General features: G+C 35.5%; 1 protein-coding gene across 1 annotated transcript in view; it reads right to left on the bottom strand.

Moving 5' to 3' along the window:
• Window positions 1-10,495, bottom strand: part of LOC136027531 (zinc metalloproteinase nas-7-like) — a 26,223-nt gene extending 15,728 nt beyond the window's left edge. Inside the window, exons 1-2 of the mRNA XM_065704882.1 lie at window positions 10,419-10,495; window positions 8,408-8,563 (exon numbers count right to left, since the gene is read on the bottom strand). Coding sequence (XP_065560954.1) covers window positions 8,408-8,563; window positions 10,419-10,473 — 211 coding nt within the window. The 5' untranslated portion in view covers window positions 10,474-10,495. The remainder of the gene's footprint in view (window positions 1-8,407; window positions 8,564-10,418) is intronic.
• Window positions 10,496-23,939: the final 13,444 nt, after the last annotated feature.

Raw genomic sequence — 23,939 nt, 5'->3', positions numbered from 1 at the left:
CTTTTCTCCCCTTTTCTGTTTCTTTCTCATCCTCTTCACAAATAGTTTTTTTTATACATTTACACCAATTTTGTTTTAAATGAGAATATATAGGCTAATTTGTAGAATGTAGTTCATTCATTACCTCATGTCTTTTTCATATTTCCCTTTGTTCTCTTGTATTCCAGTTTTGGACACACCGTCTTTATCACCATTTCAATGGGTTTATATTTTTGTTATAGCATTGTTTTTCTTATTTTGGTTTAATTTGTATTTTATCATAGGCAGCGTATTTTATCATATGTATTTTATCATTAACCCTGCCTAAGTGAATAGTGAAGTGGGCAAAAAGAATTATTTTTTATGTGTTTGTTTGTTTTTTAGACCAGGGCACTTAGTATACAAGGAGCTGTCGTAGAAAGTTCAAAAAGGCTCATTCGATAGGAAATTAGAAGGATTAGTGTCCTTTTTAATAGTCAAAAGTGATTGGAGGGCAATCCCCCTCCACACCCATCATTTCCCCAAACAGATCCAATCAAAATTTTGAGACAACCATTTTTTTCAACGCAGTTAAAATATCCGGAAATTGTGTCGTTGTAGATAACAACCCCCCCCCTCCCACACCCCTCAGGGCAAAGTTTGTAAGCAATTCCCTGGGGTCATAAAAGGTTTTTATAGAAAGAATGGTCGTATAAACTTTCTAGGAGGCTCATTCGATTGACAATCAGAAGCTCTAGTGCCCTTATCAATAGTCAAAAGAGATTGATGGTCAACCAGCCCCCCCCCCCACGCTTATCGTTTCCCTAAACACATCCAATCAAAATTGTGGGATTGCCATTTCCTTCGGGATAGTTGAAAGGTCTAGTAATTACGTCTTTAAGGATGAAACCCCCCCCCCCCCACAGCCCTCAGTGCAAGGAATTCAAGTTGTGTTTTGGGGGGAATATAAGGTTCTTATGGAAAGGGTGGTCGTATAAACTTTTTAGGGGGCTCATTGAATTAGAAATCACAAGTTAATTTGCCCTTTTTAAGAGTCAAAGTGATCGGGGAGCAACTATACACCCCCCTCACGTCCTCTATTCTCAAACTTCATTCGAAAGAACTTTTCAGAGGGCTATTTGTTCAAAAAATAGTCAAAATCACATAACAAAGCCTTTGAGGCTGATACAACCCCCAAAGTATGGAAATATTTTTCATGATAGTCCAAAGAGCATATAACAATGACTGCAGGGTGGCAGAAACAACTTCCCAGATTCCAGGATGTAGGGTTCTAAGCTATGCCCTGGGGCATATAAGGTTGTATTGAATGGGTGATCGTATGAACTTTGAATGGTCCTCATTCGACTTTAAGTCAGAAGTTTTTGATTGGAAGTCAGAAGTTCTTTTTAAGAGTAAAATTTGAATGGAGGGCAACCAGTCTCCCTTCCCCCAAGCCCGTCATTCTTCAAAACCCATAAGATCAAAACTTGAAAGTTATTTTGTTCAGCGTTATTGGAAGGTCCAGTAGTTATGTTTTTGGGGATTTTGACCTCCCCACTGTCCACAAGGCAAGGGCTGTAAGTTAGGTATTTTATTCATTGTTTACATGTAGTATAGGTTATTGAGAAAGGTATGCATGTTTGAACTTTACCTTCCAAAAAACGAGGGACAATCTAACTCTAAATCAAAACACGTTATGTGTACAAGGATTGTCGAAAGGGCATAACCCGGGAATGACAGAGTAATTACTTTGGAACTTTTAGGAAATATTAAGGGAGATGGTCGAAAAGGCAATATTTGCATGCTATCACTGCTGCTAAAATTACCACCACTACTACTTACTTACTTTTACCTGTAGCGGGACCAGATAAGTACACCTCACCCGGCATCTAGAAGACTAAGTATGACTGACTTCCATTTGTCACGATCTTGCGCCAACTCATGAACAAATCGGAGCCAGCAGCTCTCTCACTTTCTGCCAAATCTTCGAAATCCACCAATGGGATCAAGGTCGTTTTTGGCAGCTGCCCACCAATTCTTCAATTGACCGCCAGGTCGCCTGCGCCAATCTGGTGACGGGGCAGCTAGAAGCACTTGCTTTATGAGGTGGTCATTGAGTCTTCTAAGGATATGGCCAAGCCAATGTCTTCTCTGTTTGACAATCGAGGTGGTAGGTTCGATTTTACAGCAGTGGTGGCGCACATCACCATTTGAGATTTTGTCGGAGTATCGGATCCTCAAGATGTTTCGTAGACAGCTGTGGTCAAAGACTTCCAAATCATGGAGATGAAGCGCCTTCAGTGGCAAAGTTTCGACTGCATAGAAGAGAACATAGCTAACAGCCACTTTATATACAGAAATTTTTGTCTTCATACTGATGTCCCACCAGTTCCACAAATGGTGGTGGAGTTGTGACCGCTACTACTACTACTACTACAATACCGTATTTATAATATTGAGGGAAAATTTGAACTAAATCAAAAAGACACCATAAGAAACCTTTTAGATGAATTCTTAAGGGGCAAGATCACTTAAAGGGCGAATCCTAAAGGGCAAAGGCAATATATGCACACTACTACTAATACTACTATCACTCTTATATTTACTACTACTACTACTACTACTACTACTACTTCAACTACTACTTCAACTACTACTTCTATTGCAGCTACTTGTTAGGCTACGATCATTAAGATGAAAATTTCAAGAAGCATATGAATATAATGGTTAACAAAAACGACATATGAGCGCTGTGATTGGAATGGCAAATTGTGTTAAGTTGAAACATCCATGAATCAGTGAGAGGAATGCTCAACCGACCAAAAGGCGATGCGTAAATACTGCTGCTGCTACTAGTAATACCGCTATTACTAGTAATATTACTAATAGTAATACCCATTCGACCACTATGATCAGGAGCGTCGTCTGGGGGGCGGGGGGGAAGGAGGGCAGTTTTCCCCCCAATAATTTGAAAAAAAAATAGTATATAGTCCAGGGCCCTTGACTATCCAAATATGAACCCCTCTTGCCCGTCCCTCCAAAAAAGTGCTGGAGATTCGCCCCTGACTTTGACTAATATTGCAACTATGGCTAAGGCTACTACTATTAATTATATTGCTACTACTATCACTGCTGGTACTACTAATGCTGCTACGGAAAACTGGATAAATACGATATCAAAATTCAAAAATGTCCTTAGACAAGGATATGGAAAAGGTCTGACTGCTCACCAGAAGGCCCAGTATGTGAATACCTTTGCTTGCTCAGTTTTATGGTATCTGTCCTTTGTTTCGCAACCAAAAAGACACATCTAACGCATATTGTGAGTGCAATTTACCAGTACATATGAAATGAAAAATTTCCAACTAAATTGAAAACAGAAAATATGAAAATATAGATACCATGGGGATTCTCATGTCATACATATGGAATAAAAGATGAAAGAACTTTTTATTAGGAAAACTTGGAACAAATGATAAGGAAAAAGAATCACTGACAAGAGCTTGAAATGAAATGTGGAAAAGAAAAGAAAAGAAACATCTACCGAAATACAATAAAGAATTTGAATAAATTTATGAAATAGAAAAATCAGGAATGTCGCATGAGAAAAATAGAAACATTGTCAAAGAAAGACTTAAGGAATATTATGAAAAAAAGAAACAGTTTCCTCCATTAAAAACAATTGAAAATGGTAGTTATAGTGAAGAAGAGGTGGACAAAAGTTTCATGCTACTTGAAAGTTGCCTGCTGCCACCAAAAGTTAAAGAACACATGTTTTTCTTTATGCACAATTTGGTAACCACGGAAGAGTCGAAAGTAAAGATGAATATGAGTGGTAGTAATGGACTATGTAAACTATACGAGAAAAAACTAGAAACGTAATGTCACGCAATGTTTGAATGTGAAAAATAAGAAACAAATATGGTAGGACTGAGGATGTTGTTAGCAAGTGTTACAGGTAAAAAAGAAGAATTTAACTTAGAGAGCGCTATGTACCTAAAGTAGATGATGAGGCCTATATGAGGACAATAGTGTATGTAATATCGTATTTTTGTTATTACGCGTGGAAACGAAAAGAAAAGCAGAAAGAAGATTATGATGTGATAAATCGCGTGGAAACAGAATGGAAAACGGTAAGGATTATGAAGTGTAAGAAAATTGAGGATATGTTTGGTCTAAAGTAGAACAGAGCAGTTTTTGTGCCTTGATGGGTAAGGATGTGTAGTTAAAAAGGAAAACAAAAACAAAAGGAGAGTTGAGAAAAAAGTATAGGGTTTAAAGGATTAAGGCTTTAGATTTATATGGCTTTTATTTTTTAATTTGTGGTAAGGATTTAGGTAGAAGAGAAAAGGGAGTTTTTAATTTTGGTGAAAAAAAGGAATATATATTTATGAAATATATGTGAATATTGCAAACTTTTAATCAAGTGTTTGAGTTTAAAGTTCGATATTTGATTTGAATTTTTATGTGGGGTTTAAGATTGAATATATTTTTAGGGAATGTAGAAATAGTATCGGATTTTGTATGAATTTTTAGATTATGGAGTTTAGATTTGAAGTCATTTTTGATGATTGTTTGCAATTTATTTTAAAATAGTGGAATTTATTTTATACGTTGAGGGGGATACGATTCACCTAGATTGTGAAATTTTTGATTTTTGGGAAACTTTTTGAGGATTGTTGTTGCTATCCTACAACGCAAGGCCCAGAGAGAGTAAACTGTGTCGAAATGTGATGAAAAAAAATGATGTTATGTATTTTTCTTTATTCATGTAAATGTAGTGAAAAGTGTTTTGAAAGTATTTTAAGAAAATTGAAAATATTTTAAAGTACAAAATGTATATGCATTGTAAATTTGCATTTTAATGTTATACGTTGTAGGCCTAATGAATGGGAGCAGCCCCTTACCGCTGTGAGTAGCTAGAATGAGAATTTTGAACTTGTTGTATGGTAAACTAATGGATGAAGAACCGTATGAATGGGGAAATTGTAAAAAGGAAAACAAAAACTTAGGAAAAAGGTCGATAAAATGTACTAGGAGAGAAAAAATTATGTATGCGAGGAATTAAAAACGTGGAGAGCTATGGAATGCTGATTAAAAAGAGATAGATAGTAAAGTGAAGGAAATAATAATGAAATAAGGATGTATTAGATTACAAATAAGCAGGGAGTCTTAGATAAAAAAAAGAAAGAAATAGGATTGTTCTTTATTTTGTTTTCAGGAGTACGAATAGAAAACATTAACCGGTTTGATTCTATCCTTTAGTACTAATGTTGCTACTAAAACTAGGGGTATAAGGGCGAAAGGTTTGGGGAAAAGTGAAAGTATTTTAAAGTACAAAAATGTATAAACATTGTAAATTTGTATTTAATGTAATATGTTATAGGCCTAATGGATGGGAAACAGAGCCATGCCGCCGTGGGTTGCTAGAATGAGAGTTTTGAAATTGTTGTCTGGTAAATAGATAGGTAAAAATCGTATGGATGGGGAAATTGTTAAAAACTAAGTTTTTATGAAAAGGCCGATAAAATGTACTAGGAGAGAAAACATGTATGTGAGAAATTAGAAAACTGGAAAGCTATCGAATGTTGACTAAGGGGTAAGATAGACAAGTAGTAAAGTGAAGGAAATAATAGTAAATAGGGATGTATTAGATTACAAATAAGCAGAGAGTCTTAGATCAAAAAAAAGAAAAAAAAAGAAGAAAAAAACAGGTTTGATTTTATTTTATTTTCAGGAGTATGAATAGAAAATAATAACCAGTTTGATTCTAACTATTACTAATGCTGCTACTAAAACTAAGGGTATTAGGGCGAAAATTTTGGGGAATATTGAAACTATATGGAACTAATTTGAAACACATTATGCGCACACAAGTTGTCAAGAGGACACATTAGAAATACTTCAGGGACGGTTGATGGTATTAATTTGATACTTTCAGCGTGTGCTGAAGGAATATTGAAGAACCAAAGGTGCTATGTGCGTACTTCTACTAATGCTACTGCAGCCATTGCTACTATGGAGGCTAAGAGAACGAAGGTGAAGGTTTCAAGGGGTATAAAAAAGATAATTGACTAGATCAAAACGAACTATGAGCAGGTAGATTTTCGAAAGGGTGACAAAACAATAACTCAAGAACGGCCTACATTATTAAGTTAGACCTTTAAGGGTAAGTTGTAGTGGATTATGAACTAGCCAGAAGGCACTATGTGTATGCTATATACTATTAATATTACCACTACAAATACTGTAACTAATGACGTAGATGGTATTAAGGTGAAGCTGTTGGGGAGATTTTTGGGGGGATTTCAATTAAACAAAAAGACTATATGAATGCTGGCTATCAAAAAAACCATATAAGCAATATCATTGGTAGTGCCACTCTATAATAGCCAGAAACATCATTGAAACTTTTAAAGGAGCTAGTTCGTTTGGAGACTGAAAGTTCTAGTGCTCTTTTCAAGAGTAAAAAGAGATTGGAGGGCAAGGAGCCCTCCTCTCAATCCCATTCATTTTCCAAACACATCCAGTCAAAATTTTGAGAAGGTAATTTTGTTCAGCATAGTAGAGCAAACACCAAAGAAAGATATGCTCATCGTCGTGGGTAAGTGGAGATGTAATGTAATAAAGAGAGATGTAATGGTACCGCATGGCCAAAGAACCGAAAAGCTTACCTATGCGGATGACATCGATCAGTTCTCTTCAACAGCCCCTGATCTCCAAAGACAAGCAGACTACCTCAACGAAGCCACAAAACCTTTTGGCATGCAAATTATCTCCAAAAAAACAAAAGTTATGGTCACGTCTCGCCAAAAACAAGCAGCGTCTCCCTGCATAATGATTACCAGCCAGCCAGTTGAAACGGTCAACCAACTTGTCTACCTGAGCATTCTCCTCGCAGCGGACAATTGTCATACCTCTGACATCCACCGCCGCCTAGCTCTTGCTAGCTCCAGTTTTAAGAGACTCACAAATATCTGGAAATGCCAAAACTTGCCAAACCAAATGAGAGTTAAACTTTTCAACAACCTGATTGTGCCAATTGCTATATATAGGTGTGAGACCTGGACCCTGAAGATTGAAAATGAGCGCAACCTACTTACATTCGAGATTAGATGTCCCCGCCGCATCACAAGAATCACCTACACTGAACACGTGACCAATGAGGAAGTGCGAAGACGGCTGAAGTCCTTCGACACACTCCTAAATAAAATCAAACTACAACAAATGTGATGCCTCGGGCATGTCAAAAGAATGGACAACGACCGTCTAATAAAAATCTCCCTCGAAGGAACAATAGATGGATCTCGACCGCGAAGAAGACCTCACAAGGGGTGGATTGAAAACTTTGACCGAAAGCGCATCGTAGAGTTGACTCAAACTGCACACGATAAAACAACGTACCGAGCCCTAGTTCATGCCCTGTCAAAAGGAGTGGCCCCAAAACGTCCCGCGAGGATGGACGGGACTTAAGTAAGTATAGTAGAGCGGTCCAGTAAGTATATCTCTAGAGAAATTGTATATGTCAACCCCCTTCAAATTATGCAAATGGCCGAGTATGCTTTAAAACTAAATCAAAAGGCACTGTGCATATGGTTGCCAATAAGACACCTCATTAATGGATCGAGAACGACTGGGGAAATTAATTTGAAACTTTCCGGGCTACTACTATTATTACTTCTGCTCTCGCAACTTAAATAAGTTAAAATAGTATAAGTGTATCCAGGTTTTCAAAGAGCATAGATAGAATTAGTTGGGAATGGTATTGAGTCTTATTTTTATGGTTAACTTGAGGAGGTATATAATAAAATTAAACAATACTATTTGTGTCAGGAATAAAAATTGTAGAAAAAATTTCTCCAGGATACAAATAGCAAGCCAAGCGATGGATTCTTATAGAAAACCCGCAAAGGTATAAAATATATTTTCTTTTCCATGAAAAAGACTATGTAAATACAAAACAAAAAAATTATAAAAATACTTTTTTCCACAAAACAAGTTTTTCAAAAAAAGTAAAAAAAAAGAGCTACGTTAAACCAAAAATGAGCAGAAATAAACTCTTATAATCTTCCGAGTGTAAGACTATCACAAATCGCCGTCAATAAATAAATGAAACCCAAAAAGATAAGAAATTGCAATAAATAAGCCAGTCAAATAACAGAACGAGCAAAAACTATCAAGATTAGAACTGACAACCCCCATTTCTTCTCAAGAACAGAATACAATTTACACTTTACTGAAAAAGAAAAAAACCAAATGACTGTGGATTTTCATCTTAGTATACATATACTGATATTTATTCCTTAAAGTTTTAATAGTTTTCTATTTATTAAAGTAAAAAATTAAAACATTTGCAATGCTCTTTTTTTTCACATCCTTAAGATCATTTAAAAAGTATTTACTTTAAAAACGATGCTATTCTTGATGTATCTGAGATTAAAGGACTTACTAAAGTCACCACTTATGACGTAAGGAACCGTAGCATCAGCCCATCTGTAACGTTCGTTAAGAAGTCCGTTCTTCGCCTGCTCTTCAGTCAATTTGATATCTCCTTGTAGATATGGTCCCTGTTCCCAAGGATACTGCTTTGAGTTGAACTTTCCTCCTAAGAAAAACAACAAAATTTAAAAATAACAGAATTTTTGCAGCTCAAAAATAGTGTGCAGCAAGATAAATTATAGCTTGATTGTCTTTGAAAAAGTTAAAAAACAGCCATAAAATAATACGGATTGCATTAAAATTATTTTCTTTTATATTCTGATATTGAAAATTAAAATATAAATTACAGCGCAGTGAGATCTTGAATTGCCTAGTTGCCAGGAACTAATATAATCATATATTAAATTTTCAGTGTATGTTCATTAGTTCTGACCACTCATCTTGATTATTATAGCGACATATTGTTTGTTTGTTGTCGATATTTAAAAAACAAAAGTACGCTGTTCAAGACACATATAGTTTCCAATTAAACATATATGACGCAATAGGCTTTAGACTTTTATGGTTAGGTAGAAGGCAGTAGCCAATCTCCTTTTTGTAGTGATTTTTCTTCGTTTATGTTTGACTTGAATATTCAATTCAATTTTTAGTCGTTTCAAGATTTATTTATTAATCTGTATTGGTACCTGTTATCTTTATTTTTGCTACCATCGTTTAATTTAATTTTTTTTCGGTTTTGGTTTTCATTTGTTTCTTAGCTGTAATATCTGAACGTTCTCTGTTTAAATTATTATATAAATTTATTTCTGCTGATTTTAAGTTTTATACGGCCCTTTGCGTTTCTTGGGAGAGCTCTTTTTCAAAACCTTTTTAAAAAGTTAATTTTAAGAAAAGCCTGCTTAAACTTTTTTCAATTGCATGTCACGATTACTTCATATATACTAGACACTTCCCTCCATCGTCCTGAATTGGTTCTAGTCTACCAGATCGTGCCATTGAGGATGGCGAACGAGCTTGTGTCTTTCTATAAGTAATTGGTATGCCATATTCACGCCACTACTGTGATTAATAGATATTTTTTTTTTTTTGTGTTAGTATTCTACTTGAGTTTGAAAACTTCTTACTCTTTTTCAGAATTTGTGACTCCATTTTTCTTGACCTCGAACGTCATAGTGATTCCTTTCAGCCTTCCAATTTAGAAACATTAGTGGGTATATTAATAGATTTTCAACTATAGCTGACTGAATATTTCCCTTATTTTAATAATCTTTCGCTTCAATAACGTGAAAAATCATACCGTTAAAATAGTTATCATCACAATAATCACTTTTCTGGTATTTTTATGCTGTCATAATCATACTAATTACCAAATCTTCTCAACGAAACTTTGTCCAAAGAATTAAATTCCTCACGTCCTTCGCTCTATCAACATGTTATGACCGATTCATCCATGAAAATTGCTTTCCAAGCTAATATGTTCCAATGACAAGTTGTCATAACGTGTCGTATAATTAATAAAGTTACAACACGATAAATATAAAGCATTTAAATTTCAAAAAAACGTGTTTTCGGGATGGTTGCGTGGCCCGAAAGTCTTCTTGGGTGTGTGAATTATTTACTAAATTTGTTAATCGACAAATATATATTTTAGATTTTTAGACTAGGGGTATGGAAACATCTCCAACTAAGCCACTAGCTCCTATTTTTCCAGATTTATGATTTCAAATTTTGTTTTCAATTTTTTTCATTGCTTTCAATTTTTTCAATGTTTTCAATTTTTATTGCTATAGAATAACACTTCTTGATTGGATGACCACTGACAAGACAACAATAATAATTATTGCTTCCTTGTAGAACTATATAGATAAGGAAGTTGTTTTATTTTTCTTTTATCTTACAAATAGTAGTATTATAACTGCCACTAGTAGCAGCATTTGAAGTTGTATCATAAAAGGAAAAATTTCAAAAGTAATGCTAGAATTCAAGCCGCCCGAGGTTCTAAAAGTAACTGAAAGGCTTACCAAATGGGAGAGATAACGCCAAGTTAAGAATTGTTAGAAAATAGAACCTGTACATTGTAAGTCGATCAAAGCAATAATATACTAAATTAATGGAAAAAATCAGTTTATACTTTTAGTCTTGTTTACTTAGATAATGAAACAAATATTTGAAAACAAAGGTTGAGAATTTACTATCTATAATAAATCCAGGATTTATAATTTGTTTTTTATTCTGCAAGACTTGCTTCTATTTTTGGATTGACTCCAAGGAAAAATAAAACGAAAAAAGAAGTTTCAATGAGAATATCGTATTTTCCTGTTTTTATATATATTTTTATGTCTTCTTGTTTAACACAGGTATTGCTTCCCTCCCCCTCCCATTCAGAGCCTAAGAGGAGGGTGTAAACATACAGGAGGTCCGGTCATACATATTCCAAATCCTTTCCGGATTCTAATTTCAACAAAATGTAATGTGCCCACCACTGCGTTCATATATATATATATATATATATATATATATATATATATATATATATATATATATATATATATATATATATATATATATATATATATATATATATATATATATATATATATATATATATATATATATATATATATATATAAATAGATTAGCTTCAAATAAAAGATGAATAAACTACTGTTTCTTTATTTTTAGTAACATTACTTCAATTCTCATACCGTGGAAAAACTCTACGGTTTTTATTTCTCTCTAATCCCTTTAGCTGTAGCTCCTTTAGTAGCAGTAAGAAAAAAAAAGAAAAACCAAATCAAATCAAGCTTCTAGCTTGTTATAAGAAGTTAAAATAATGTGTTTACTTACATTAAACTTTAAAAAATTGAGAAAGTAAGGTCAGACCAATATTTACACTGAACTTTGTTTTCAAATTAGTGAAGTGTACACAAAAGAAACAGTCCGATTCATCTCTTTGTTAGATTTAGTGAAGATAATTTTGCTAACGTTATGGAAGACTTCTCTGAAATCCCAGTAAAGATATGAAATATTAGAATAGGCTAGGATATCAGTAAAATCAGCTCTCTTGAGGAGGATTGGGAACTAAGTAGCTCTCATCGTGCAATCGAGAAGTACTTACTTCAGGTACCCACTATGGTGTCAAATGATTATTTTTAGATTAGTGATTGGCTGGGAATTACTGACACATAAACTAGCAAAAAAGCCTTTCAAGTAATAGGCTTAAAAAAGGAGAATATGAATTGAAGCGTTTAAGGATTGGGAAGCAATTGACTCTGATTATACAGAGAAGAAATACATGCTTCAGTGTCCCTGCACATAGCGTAAGATGATTATTTTTAAGATTAATGACTAATTAGATTTAGATTAATGACTAATTAGATTAAATTAGATTAATGGTGGGAGTTGCTGAGTCATAATCTAACACTGGCGCCTGTAAGACAGCAAGCATCAAAAGGATAATTGACTTTGATTATGCAGAATTAAAATACTACTACTGCTACTCTCTCTCTCTCTCTCTCTCTCTCTCTCTCTCTCTCTCTCTCTCTCTCTCTCTCTCTCTCTCTCTCTCTCTCTCTCTCTCTCTCTCTCTCTCTCTCTCTCTCTCTCTCTCTCTCCAACCATCTGAATTCAGGGGTTGAAAAGTTAATTTCTGATAATGGAGCCTATGGCTTATATTAAAATCAACGCTTTTATCTCAAAATTCCACTTTAAGGTAAAAATACATTTCCCTGTAGTATTTTTAGGATGTATTTAATAGTTCACTTATTGTAAATTTGGGGGGGACAGGGTTTTTGCTGTTGTCTTTTCAATTTTTGGTACTTAGGTGTTATGGCAACCGCACTCAGGAGGTGAAATTAGGTTAATCATAACAAAATATTCCAATGTATGATGAAAGTATAATACTTTAGTAAAACAAGAACTAAGAGCTCATACGGCACTTTTGACGAGGTTGGAAAAGCCGAAAGCCAAGAGCTCATATGGCATGAGCTCTAGCAAAATTCTAAGAATCAATAGATTGATTTAAAAGGAAAATCAAACGCTTAATGCCGGTCAGGATTTAAAATAAGAGCTCTGATACACAAGGTCCTTCTAAATATTAAAACTCATTAAGATCAGATCACTACACGTGAGTTAAAAATACCTCATTTTTTCTAACTTTTCCTCTACCTTCAGCCCCCCAGATGGTCGAATAAGGGAAAACAACTTTATCAAGTCAAATTTATGCAGGTCCCTGACTCGCCTACCAGTTTCCATCGTCCTAGCACGCCCAGAAGCACCAAACTCACCAAAGCGCTGGAGCCCCCCCCCCTAACTTCCCCAGAGAGATCATATCCATTCTGGTTACGTCAATCACGTACCTACGATATTTTGCTTATTCTTCCCATCAAGTTTCATCCTGATCTCTCCGCTCTAAGTGTTTTCCAAGATTTCCTGTTTCCCCCTCAAAATCCCCCCAATATCACCGAATAAGGTCGAGATTTAAAATAAGAGCTCTAAAGCGCAAGATCCCTCAAAATATCAAATTTCATTAAGATCTGATCACCCGTTCGTAAGTTACAAATACCTCATTTTTTCTAATTTTCCCGAATTAGTCCCCCCAACTCCCCCAAAGAAAGTGGATCCAGTCCAGTTATGTCAATCAAGTATCTAGAAGTTGTGCTTATTCTTCCCATCAAGTTTTGCTCCAATCTCCCCACTCTAAGTGTTTTCCAAGATTTCTGGTTTCCAAGATACTTGTTTCCACCCTTCAATCCCCATGTTCCTGGATCCAATTCAAATTGAAAATAGAGCATCTGAGACATAAGATCTTTCTATGTATCAAGTTTCATTAAGACCCGCTCACCTGTTCGTAAGATAAAGATACCTCAATTTTCACGTTTCCAAGATTTCCGGTTTCCCCTCCAACTCGTCCAAATGTCACCGGATCTAAGCTTTGAAGGACAAGATCCTTCTAAATATCAAATTTCATTAAGATCTGATCACCGGTTTGTAAGTTACAAATACCTAATTTTTCTAATTATTCCGAATAAACCCCTCCCCCCAACTCCCCCAAAGAGCGCCAATCCGGTCTGGTTATGTCAATCACATATCTAAAACTTGTGTTTATTCTTCCCACCAAGTATCATCACGATCTCTCCACTCTAAGCGTTTTCCAAGATATCCGGTTTCTTCCTCTAACTCCCCCCAATGTCACCGGATCCGGTCAGAATTTAAAATTAGAGCTCTGAGACACGAGTTACTTCCAAATATCAAATTTCATTAAGATCCGATCACTCTTTCGTAAATTAAAAATACCTCTTTTTTTCTAATTTTTCCAAATTACCGAATTAGGTCCCCTCCCCAACTCCCTCAAAGAGAGTTGATTCGGTCCGATTTCAAGATTTCCAGCCCCCCCCCCTCTTCCTCCAACTACACAGGATCTGGTCGGGATTTAAAATAAGAGATATGAGTTACGAGTTCCTTCTAAATATCAAATTTCATTTAGATTCGATCACTCCTTCGTAAGTTAAAAATACATCCTTTTTCTTATTTTTCAGAATCAACCCTCCTTCCGACTCCCCCATAGATAGCAGATCTGTTCCGGTTATGTCAATCACATATGTAGGACTTGTGCTTATTTTTCCCACCAAGTTTCATCCCAATTCCTCCACTCTAACTGTTTTTCAAGATTTAAGGTTTCCCCCTCCAAATCCCCCCAAGGTCACTGGATCCGTTCAGTATTTAAAATAGTAGCTCTGAGACACGATATCCTTCAAAATACCAAATTTTATTAAGATCCAATCACCCGTTCCTAAGTTAAAAATACCTCATTTTTTCTAATTCTCCAGATTAACCGTCCCCCCACTCCCTCCAGATTGTCGAATCAGGGAAATGAACTTTTCTAATTTAATCTGGTCTGGTTCCTGATACGCCTGCCAAATTGCATCGTCCTAGCTTATCTGGAAGTGCCCAGACTAGGAAAACCATTGAGCCCCTTGGGATATTGTTTTTGTTATTGTCTATATATATAAAAATAAGTTGTCTGTCTGTGTGTCTGTCTGTGGATCAGGTGACGTCATGTTTCTGTGTTGACTGACGTCATGAAATTAGTTGTCGTCATTTTTGCTTTGACGGTGACGTCATTCAAGATATTTAAGACATATGTTCACGTAGAAATCTATTAATGTTTAAGTTTACAATGACTGATGAACTTACAATGGCAAAAGCCGATGAAAATGCTCAAAGAGTCCATGCCAAAAAACTTGCTGCTGATAGAGAAAGTCAGAAAAGAAAGCGTGCCGAGGAACTACCAGAGCAACGCGAAAGCAGACTTGCTGCTAAAAGAGAAAGTGAAAAAAGAAGGCGTGCCGAGGAATCAAAAGAACAGCAAGGAAACAGGCTTGAGGCTGATAGAGAAAGAAAGAACAGAAAGCGTGCCGAGGAATCAAAAGAACAGCAAGGAAACAGGCTTGAGGCTGATAGAGAAAGAAAGAACAGAAAGTGTGCCGAGGAACTACCAGAGCAACGCGGAAGCAGACTTGCTGCTAAAAGAGAAAGTGAAAAAAGAAGGCGTGCCGAGGAATTACAAGAACAGCAAGAAATCAGGCTTGCTGCTGATAGAGAAAGTAAGAAAAGAAAGCGTGCCGAGGAATCACAAGAACAGCAAGAAATCAGGCTTGCTGCTGATAGAGAAAGTAAGAAAAGAAAGCGTGCCGAGGAATCAGAGCAACCTGAAAGTTATCGCCTGGCATTCAGGTACAACCCAGTCGATGATTATAGCTTGAGTAGATGTGTTCAAATTGGGACAATGTCTAAAATTTGTCCCTATTGTAAGGCCTTGAAATTCAATGGTGAAACAATGGGAATGTGTTGCGCCTCAGGAAAAGTTAAACTTCCTCTATTGGCTGCACCACCAGAGCCATTGAAGACTTTCCTTACTGGAACTACGTCAGAATCTAAGCGTTTTTTGTCAAAAATCAGAAAATACAACTCATGTTTCCAAATGACGTCGTTTGGAGCCCAAATCGAAAATCCAGATCAATTTATGTCTACTTTCAAAGTAAAAGGGCAAATTTATCATAGAGCAGGGTCCCTTCTACCATTCTCAGGCGAGAATCATAAATTTTTACAATTGTACTTCATCAGTGATAGAAATTCTGAATTGAATGCACGTTGCGAAATTTTTCCCAACGTTGAAATGACAATCGTTTCCCAATTGCAACATCTTTTCCACGAAAATAATAATTTAGTGCGTCTGTTCAAACCAGCCATCGATTTGATGCCTACTGATACGCATAAAATTGTTATTTCCGCTGACAAAACGCCTCCTGCCCAACATGTGCGTAGATACAATGCTCCAACTATCGACGAAGTGGCAATCGTTATGGTCGGTGATCAGTTTTTACCTCGAGATATTATTCTTCATAAGCGAAACGCTCAGTTGTTAAGAATTGCTGAAACTCATCGATGCTACGATGCCCTACAATATCCTATCATTTTTTGGGATGGAGCCGACGGCTATCACTTTAATATTAAATTGATGAATCCAGCCACTAACAAAGAAATGAATAAGAAATGCAGTGCAATGCATTATTATTCCTATAGACTAATGATTCGGCAGGATGAAGAAAATTATATTTTAAAATGCCGTGAATTGTTTCACCAATTCGTCGTTGAACCAAATGAAGCGGTTAATTATCCATCTGAATTTTTAAATTCCATAGATCCTTCAGGGTTTCCACCACACGTGCTACAACTAAAAATAGGCGTACCAATAATACTTTTAAGAAATATCAACCCACCAAAGCTTTGCAATGGCATGCGACTTGCCGTAAAAAAAACAATGGAAAACCTAATAGAGGCCACAATCTTGACAGGGCCTTATGAGGGTGAGGCTGTTCTTATTCCTCGCATTCCCATGATTCCAACGGATCTGCTTTTTCAATTTAAAAGATTGCAATTCCCAATTCGATTAGCATTTGCAACCACCATCAACAAAGCTCAAGGGCAATCACTAGAAAAATGCGGTATAGATCTTAATACAGATTGCTTTACCAATGTACAATTGTATGTTGCATCTTTGAGGGTCGGTAAACCTGACAATCTATTTATACGCACAGACAATGGGACAGCGAAGACTGTTGTATATTCACAAGTTTTACGTAGTTAATTTGTATTGTATCTATCTATCTATCTATCTATATAAAAACGAGTTGTGTGTATGCATGTTTGTTTGTTTGTAAAAAGAGCGTCTGCATATGACGTCATTATTAGTACATACGGCTTTGTATATGGACAGACAATGGGAAAGCCAAGAATGTTGTATATTCGCAATTTTTACGTAGTTTGAAACACATATATAAATCTATCTATATTCACAGGTGGGACACTGGGACACAACTACAATGGCGCGTAACTAATATGGCACGTAACGACTTACGCGCGCCGGGGGCTTGGGGGGTGTGCGAAGCGCCCCACCAACTAGGTGTTGGGGTGGCGCGAAGCGCCACCCCAACAGCTAGTTATTTTATGAAAATAAATAGAACTTGAACTTGAACTTGACAGACAGACAAACCAACAGACCGACAGAATTTGCGATCGCTATATGTCACTTGGTAAATACCGAGTGCCATAAAAAAAATATATGAACACTGCAACAGAGACATATGGAAAGCAGGCCGCCCAGAACGCATTATACTAAATACTTAAACTAACGGCCTCTCTATATTAATATTCAACTGAACTATATTTGCATATTAATTTATCTCGCTCCGGCTAAGCTGATTATCTCCTAATTGACAAAGAACTAAATAAAAAACAGGTTTATTAACTGAAAGTAAGGAGCGACACTAAGAATTAAAACGAACAGAAATTACTCCTTGTATGAAAGAGGCTGTTCCCTCCTCAACGCCCAACCCTTCAAGCTAAAGTTTTTCTCTTTCTGTCTACTCTACTTTTTAAAACAGTAAAAAACTTTAGCGTAAAGAGCGGGATGTTGAGGAGGGAACAGCCCCTTTCATACACAGAGTAATTTCTGTTTGTTTTAAGTTTTATTGTCGCTCCTTATTTTCAGTTAAAAAACTTGTTTTTTTATTTAATTTCTGAACGTTTTTGAACTAACATGTTTTAATATTGGCTCTCGGCACATGAATAATTACATCAAAATTTGAATATTAATTTGTTTTCGCTAGATGGCTTTCTCTTAGTTTTGGTCGGACGATCTTGAGAACAAAAGGGTTGGAGAGGAGGCCTAGCTGCCCTCCAATTTCTTGGTTACTTATAAAGGCAACTAGAACTTTTAATTTTTTACGAACGTTTTTATTGGTAAAAAACATACGTAACTTACGAATTAACGTATGCAACAATATTCCATATTCGTATATTTTTATTACGTATATGAGGGGGTTTTGCCCCCTCGTTAGTACCTCGCTTTTTACACTAAGCTTAAATTTTGTCCCGATTCTTTAAGAATGACTCCCGAATCACAAAGGCCGAAGAATAAACATTTAAAATTACTAAAAATACTTTAGCGTAAAGAGCGGGGTATTTAGGAGGAGATGAACCCCTCATATGCGTAATAATATCAATTCGTTTTAAATTGTAATGCTGCTCCTTACTTCCAGTTGAAAGAACTTTTTCATATTTATTTTTTCATCGTTTTTTTTTAAATAATGCAAAGAAAATCCTGTGCCCCCTTCATGGAATTTCTTTTCCCCCATGAAAAATTCCTCCAAGGAAAACCCCCTCCCACGTAGCCCTCTCGCCTTAGCCCCCCAACTAAAAAAAGTCCCCCTGAAAACGCCTGTACACTTCCCAATATCCATTACTTTACGTAAAAACCGGTCAAAGTTTGTAGCTTCCAGCCCCTCCCCCGGGGACTGTGGGGGAGTATGTCGTCCCCAAAGACGTAGTTCTTATGTTTTTCGACTATACTGAACAAAATGGCTATCTCAAAATTTTGATCTGTTGACTTTGTGGGAAAATGAGTGTGGGAGGGGGCCTATGTGCCCTCCAATTTTTTGTCACTTCAAAAGAGCCCTATAACTTTTAATTTTCGTTAGACTGAGCCCTTTAGGGACATTCTAGAACAACTGGGTCTAAGCAATCACCCCTGCAAACAAACAAAAAACAACAACAAACAAACAAATAAACACGCACCCGTGATCAGTCTTCTGGCAAATAAATACGAAGTTCCATATCTTGTAGATAGGACCTTGAGACTTATACAGTAGTGTTTTCTGATACACTGAATGGGATGGTGTGATTTTCGTTAAGATTCTATGAATTTTAGGGGGCATTTCCCCCTATTTTCCAAAATAAGGCAAATTTTCTCAGGGTCGTAACTTTTCATGGGTAATACTAAATTTTATGAAACTTATATATTTAAAATCTGCATAAAAATCCGATTCCTCTGATTTATCTATTAGTATCAAAATTTCGTTTTTTAGAGTTTCGTTTACTAGTGAGCTGGGTCGCTCCTTACTATAGTTCGTTACCACGAACTGTTTGAAACCGGTTCATTACAGATCAAGAACAAAGTGTTGTCACTAAAACACGATGGCAGAGAGGACCTCGGGGGCTGTGCCCTTCCCCAAATTGACGTATTATTATATCTTAAAAAAGATGGACCAATGTATCTGGATTACGAAAATACGTCACAGAAATAAACCAACGAAAGGAAAGCAATTTTTTTTTACCAGAGAAATATGGAAAAGTAATCCCTCTTTTTTCATCTTTTTCACATTAGAAAGCTTATACACATTACCCCTGGTAAAAACAACTTACCAATAAAGTAAAAGTAATCCTATGTTGGCAAATCAAGCCTTAAAACTTTGCATATACGGTAGTCACAATGACAGCCACAAACACAAGAGACTAGATAAGACTAGGTTTTGAATGGCTATGAATTGAAGATAATAAAGCTTCTTTTGTCATAAAGCTTTCTAGATAAGAACGGCTCTTTTTCTCAATTTCTATCGCGGGCTAAGATGAGGTAAACGTGCATTTCCAGTCTAAACAAAAAAAATGTGCAGTTCTTATGATGGAATATGTAAAGAGTGTATAGAATGTAATACCAGTCTAGATAAAAATGACTCTGATTGCTGTCAAACAGTTTGTAGTAACGAATTCTTAGAAAAAAGCGACTACAGTAAACAAATTCTAAAAAAAATGAAATTTGATAAATTAACACGTATATATGTATATATATATATATATATATATATATATATCTATATATATAAAAATAAGTTGTCTGTCTGTCTGTGGATGTGTGGATGGATGTGTCAGGTGACGTCACCTGAAAAAACTGGATTAGGTGACGTCAAAACTGAAAAAACTAAAAAAAGGCAAAAACTACAAAAAAAAACTAAAAACTAATAAAAAAAATAAAAAAGCTAAAAAACTAAAAAAACTATAAAGGTAAAAACCAATAAAAAACTAAAAAAAAAACTGAAAAAACTAAAAAAAGGCAAAAACTACAAAAAAAAACTAAAAACTAATAAAAAAAGTAAAAAAGCTAAAAAACTAAAAAAACTAAAAAAACTAAAAAAAGGTAAAAAACTAAAAAAAATAAAAAATAAAAAAAAACTAAAAAAAAGGAAAAAACTGAAAAATAAGCTAAAATAAAGGTAAAAACCAATAAAAAACTAAAAAAAAAGGAAAAAACTAATAAATGACGACACTCAAAGAGAAAGCGACCAGGACAAAAGGAATGTTCGATTAGCAATCAACAAAGCACCGGGACACAGGGAGTATAAATGACGACCAGGACATAAGTAAAAAAAAAAAAACTATCTATATATATAAAAATAAGTTGTCTGTGGATCTGTGGATCGTGGATCAGGTGACGTCACCTGAAAAAACTGGATCAGGTGACGTCAAAACTGAAAAAACTAAAAAAAGGCAAAAACTACAAAAAAAACTAAAAACTAATAAAAAAAATAAAAAAGCTAAAAAACTAAAAAAACTAAAAAAAGGCAAAAACTACAAAAAAAACTAAAAACTAATAAAAAAGCTAAAAAACTAAAAAAACTAAAAAAAAGGCAAAAACTACAAAAAAACTAAAAACTAATAAAAAAAATAAAAAAGCTAAAAAACTAAAAAAACTAAAAAAACTAAAAAAAGGTAAAAAACTAAAAAAACTAAAAACTAAAAAAAACTAAAAAAGGTAAAAACTAAAAGAACTAAAAAAGAAAAAAATAAATGACGACACTCAAAGAGAAAGCGACCAGGACAAAAGGAATGTTCGATTAGCAATCAACAAAGCACCGGGACACAGGGAGTATAAATGACGACCAGGACACAAGTAAAAAAAAAAATTAACAAAACTAAAAAGAAGGTAAAAACTACAAAAAAACTAAAAAGAAAAAAAAACTAAAAACTAATAAAAAAACTAAAAAATCTAAAAATCTAAATAAACTAAAAAAGAAAAAAAAAAGGAAAAAAATAAAGGAGAAAAACAAAACTAAAAAACGAATGTATATACAGACCGGTACACCGGGATACAAATGACGACCGGGACACAGGGAATATAAATGACGACCGGGACACAGGGACACAACTACAACGGGGACACCGGGGGAAACAGGGGGATATAAATGACGACCGGGACAAAAAAACTAAAAAGAAAAAAAAACTAAAAACTAATAAAAAAACTAAAAAATATAAAAATCTTAATAAGCTAAAAAAGAAAAAAAAAGGAAAAAAATAAAGGAGAAAAACAAAACTAAAAAACGAATGTATATACAGACCGGGACACCGGGATACAAATGACGACCGGGACCCGGGACACAGGGAATATAAATGACGACCGGGACACAGGGACACAACTACAACGGGGACACCGGGGGAAACAGGGGGATGTAAATGACGACCGGGACACCGGGACAGGGAATGGTCGATTAGCAATCACCATCAACAAAGCTCAAGGGCAATCATTAGAATCATGAGGTATAGATCTGAATACAGATTGTTTTCCCATGGACCATTATATGTTGCATGTTCAAGAGTCGGTAAACCTGACAATCTATTTATATGCAAAGACAATGGGACAGCAAAGAATGTTGTATATTCGCAAGTTTTACGTAGTTAAAACCATATATATATATATCTATCTATATTCACAGGTGGGACATAGGGACACAACTACAATGGCGCGTAACTATTATGGCGCGTAACGACTTACGCGCGCGGGGGGGCTTGGGGGGGCGCGAAGCGCCCCCACCAACTAGGTGTTGGGGTGGCGCGAAGCGCCACCCCAACAGCTAGTATATATATATATATATATATATATATATATATATATATATATATATATATATACATATATATTTTTATATATATATATATATATATATATATATATATATATGTATATATATATATATATATATATATATATATATATATATATATATATATATATACTAGTTGTTGGGGTGGCACTTCGCGCCACCCCAACACCTAGTTGGTGGGGGCGCTTCGCCCCCCCCCCCCAAGCCCCCCCGCGCGCGTAAGTCGTTACGTGCCATATTAGTTACGCGCCATTGTAGTTGTCTCCCTGTGTCCCACCTGTGAATATAGATAGATATATATATGTTTTTAACTACGTAAAACTTGCGAATATACAACATTCTTCGCTGTCCCATTGTCTGTGCATATAAATAGATTGTCAGGCTTACCGACTCTTGAACATGCAACATATAATTGTCCATGGGAAAAACAATCCGTATTCAGATCTATACCTCATGATTCTAATGATTGCCCTTGAGCTTTGTTGATGGTGAATGCTAATCGAACATTCTCTGTGTCCCCGTCGTCATTTATATATCCCCCTGTGCCCCCCGGCGTCCCCGTTGTAGTTTTGTCCCTGTGTCCCGGTCGTCATTTATATTCCCTGTGTCCCGGTCGTCATTTGTGTCCCGGTGTCCCAGTCTGTAATTTCTCTTTGAGTGTCCCGGTCGTCATTTATATTCCCTGTGTCCCGGTGTCCCGATCGTCATTTGTTTCCCGGTGTCCCGGTCTGTATATACATTCGTTTTTGATTTGGTCTTTTTTTTTAGTTTTTAGGTTTTTACCTTTTTTTTAGTTTTTTTAGTTATACCTCATGATGCTAATGATTGCCCTTGAGCTTTGTTTATGGTGATTGCTAATCGGACATTCACTGTATCCCCGTCGTCATTTATATATCCCCCTGTGCCCCCCGGCTTCCCCGTTGTAGTTGTGTCCCTGTGTCCCAGTCGTCATTTATAGTCGACAAACATGACGTCAGTCGACGAACAAACATGACGTCAGTCGACACACACTTCCCAGTCGTCATTTGTGTCCCGGTGTCCCAGTCTGTAATTTCTCTTTGAGTGTCCCGGTCGTCATTTATATTCCCTGTGTCCCGGTCTGTATATACATTCGTTTTTCAATTGGTATATGATTAAATAAATTTTTTGTTTTTTTTCCTTTTTTTATTTTTAGTTTTTTTGTAGTTTTTACATTTTTTAGTTTTTTTTATTTTTATTTTTTTAGTTTTCTTTTTCTCCTTTATTTTTCAGTTTTTTTCCTTTTTTTAGTTTTTTTCGTCTTTTTCAGTTTTTGGTTTTTTATTAGTTTTTCTTTTTTTTTTTTAGTTTTTTTCTGTTTTTACCTTTTTTTTAGTTTTTTTTATTTTAATTTTTTTTAGTTTTCTTTTTCTCCTTTATTTTTCAGTTTTTTACCTTTTTTTTAGTTTTTTTTTTTAGTTTTTTAGCTTTTTTAGTTTTTTTAGTAGTTTTTACCTGTTTCATCTTTTGTATTAATGCTAAAGCCAAGGTTTGAACCTGGAACCTTTCGGACCTAGAACCTGGAAAATAACGCTTTACCAACTCAGCTACTTCGGCTTGAATACATTTACTTTTTTTATTTTTTTTTTATTTTTATTTTTTTAGTTTTCTTTTTCTCCTTTATTTGTCAGTTTTTTTCCTTTTTTTAGTTTTTTTTTCTTTTTCGGTTCTTAGTTTTTTTTTATTAGTTTTTAGTTGTTTTTCTTTTTAGTTTTTGACTACTAAGGTCCCTGCGTCGGCCCTGTAGTGCATTCCTGCAGCATGGTTCGATCTCTGGGTCCCGTATTACCACGCTAAGGTCAAACCCACTGCGCCAACACAGGTAGTTATATAACTGAGCTACTTCGGCTTGAATACATTCGTTTTCGAATTGGTATGTAATGAAATAATTCAGACGGTCATATGCGGACAGTGAAGTCACTCGACAGACACACAGACAACTTATTTATATATATATATATATATACTAGCTGTTGGGGTGGCGCTTCGCGCCACCCCAACACCTAGTTGGTGGGGCGCTTCGCGCCCCACCCAGGCCCCCCCGCGCGCGTAAGTCGTTACGCGCCATATTAGTTACGCGCCATTGTAGTTGTGTCCCTGTGTACAACCTGTGAATATAGATAGATTTATATATGTGTTTCAAACTACGTAAAAATTGCGAATATACAACATTTTTGGCTTTCCCACTACTGGGAGCTTTCCGTTTCCAATTGCCAGCAATTGATCTGAAAATGTTTGACCAGAGTCATC

This window comes from Artemia franciscana, chromosome 5 (genome assembly GCF_032884065.1).
Source record: "Artemia franciscana chromosome 5, ASM3288406v1, whole genome shotgun sequence".
In the NCBI taxonomy this organism is placed as follows: Eukaryota; Metazoa; Arthropoda; class Branchiopoda; order Anostraca; family Artemiidae; genus Artemia; species Artemia franciscana.
This window is presented reverse-complemented; position numbering and strand designations above follow the sequence as displayed.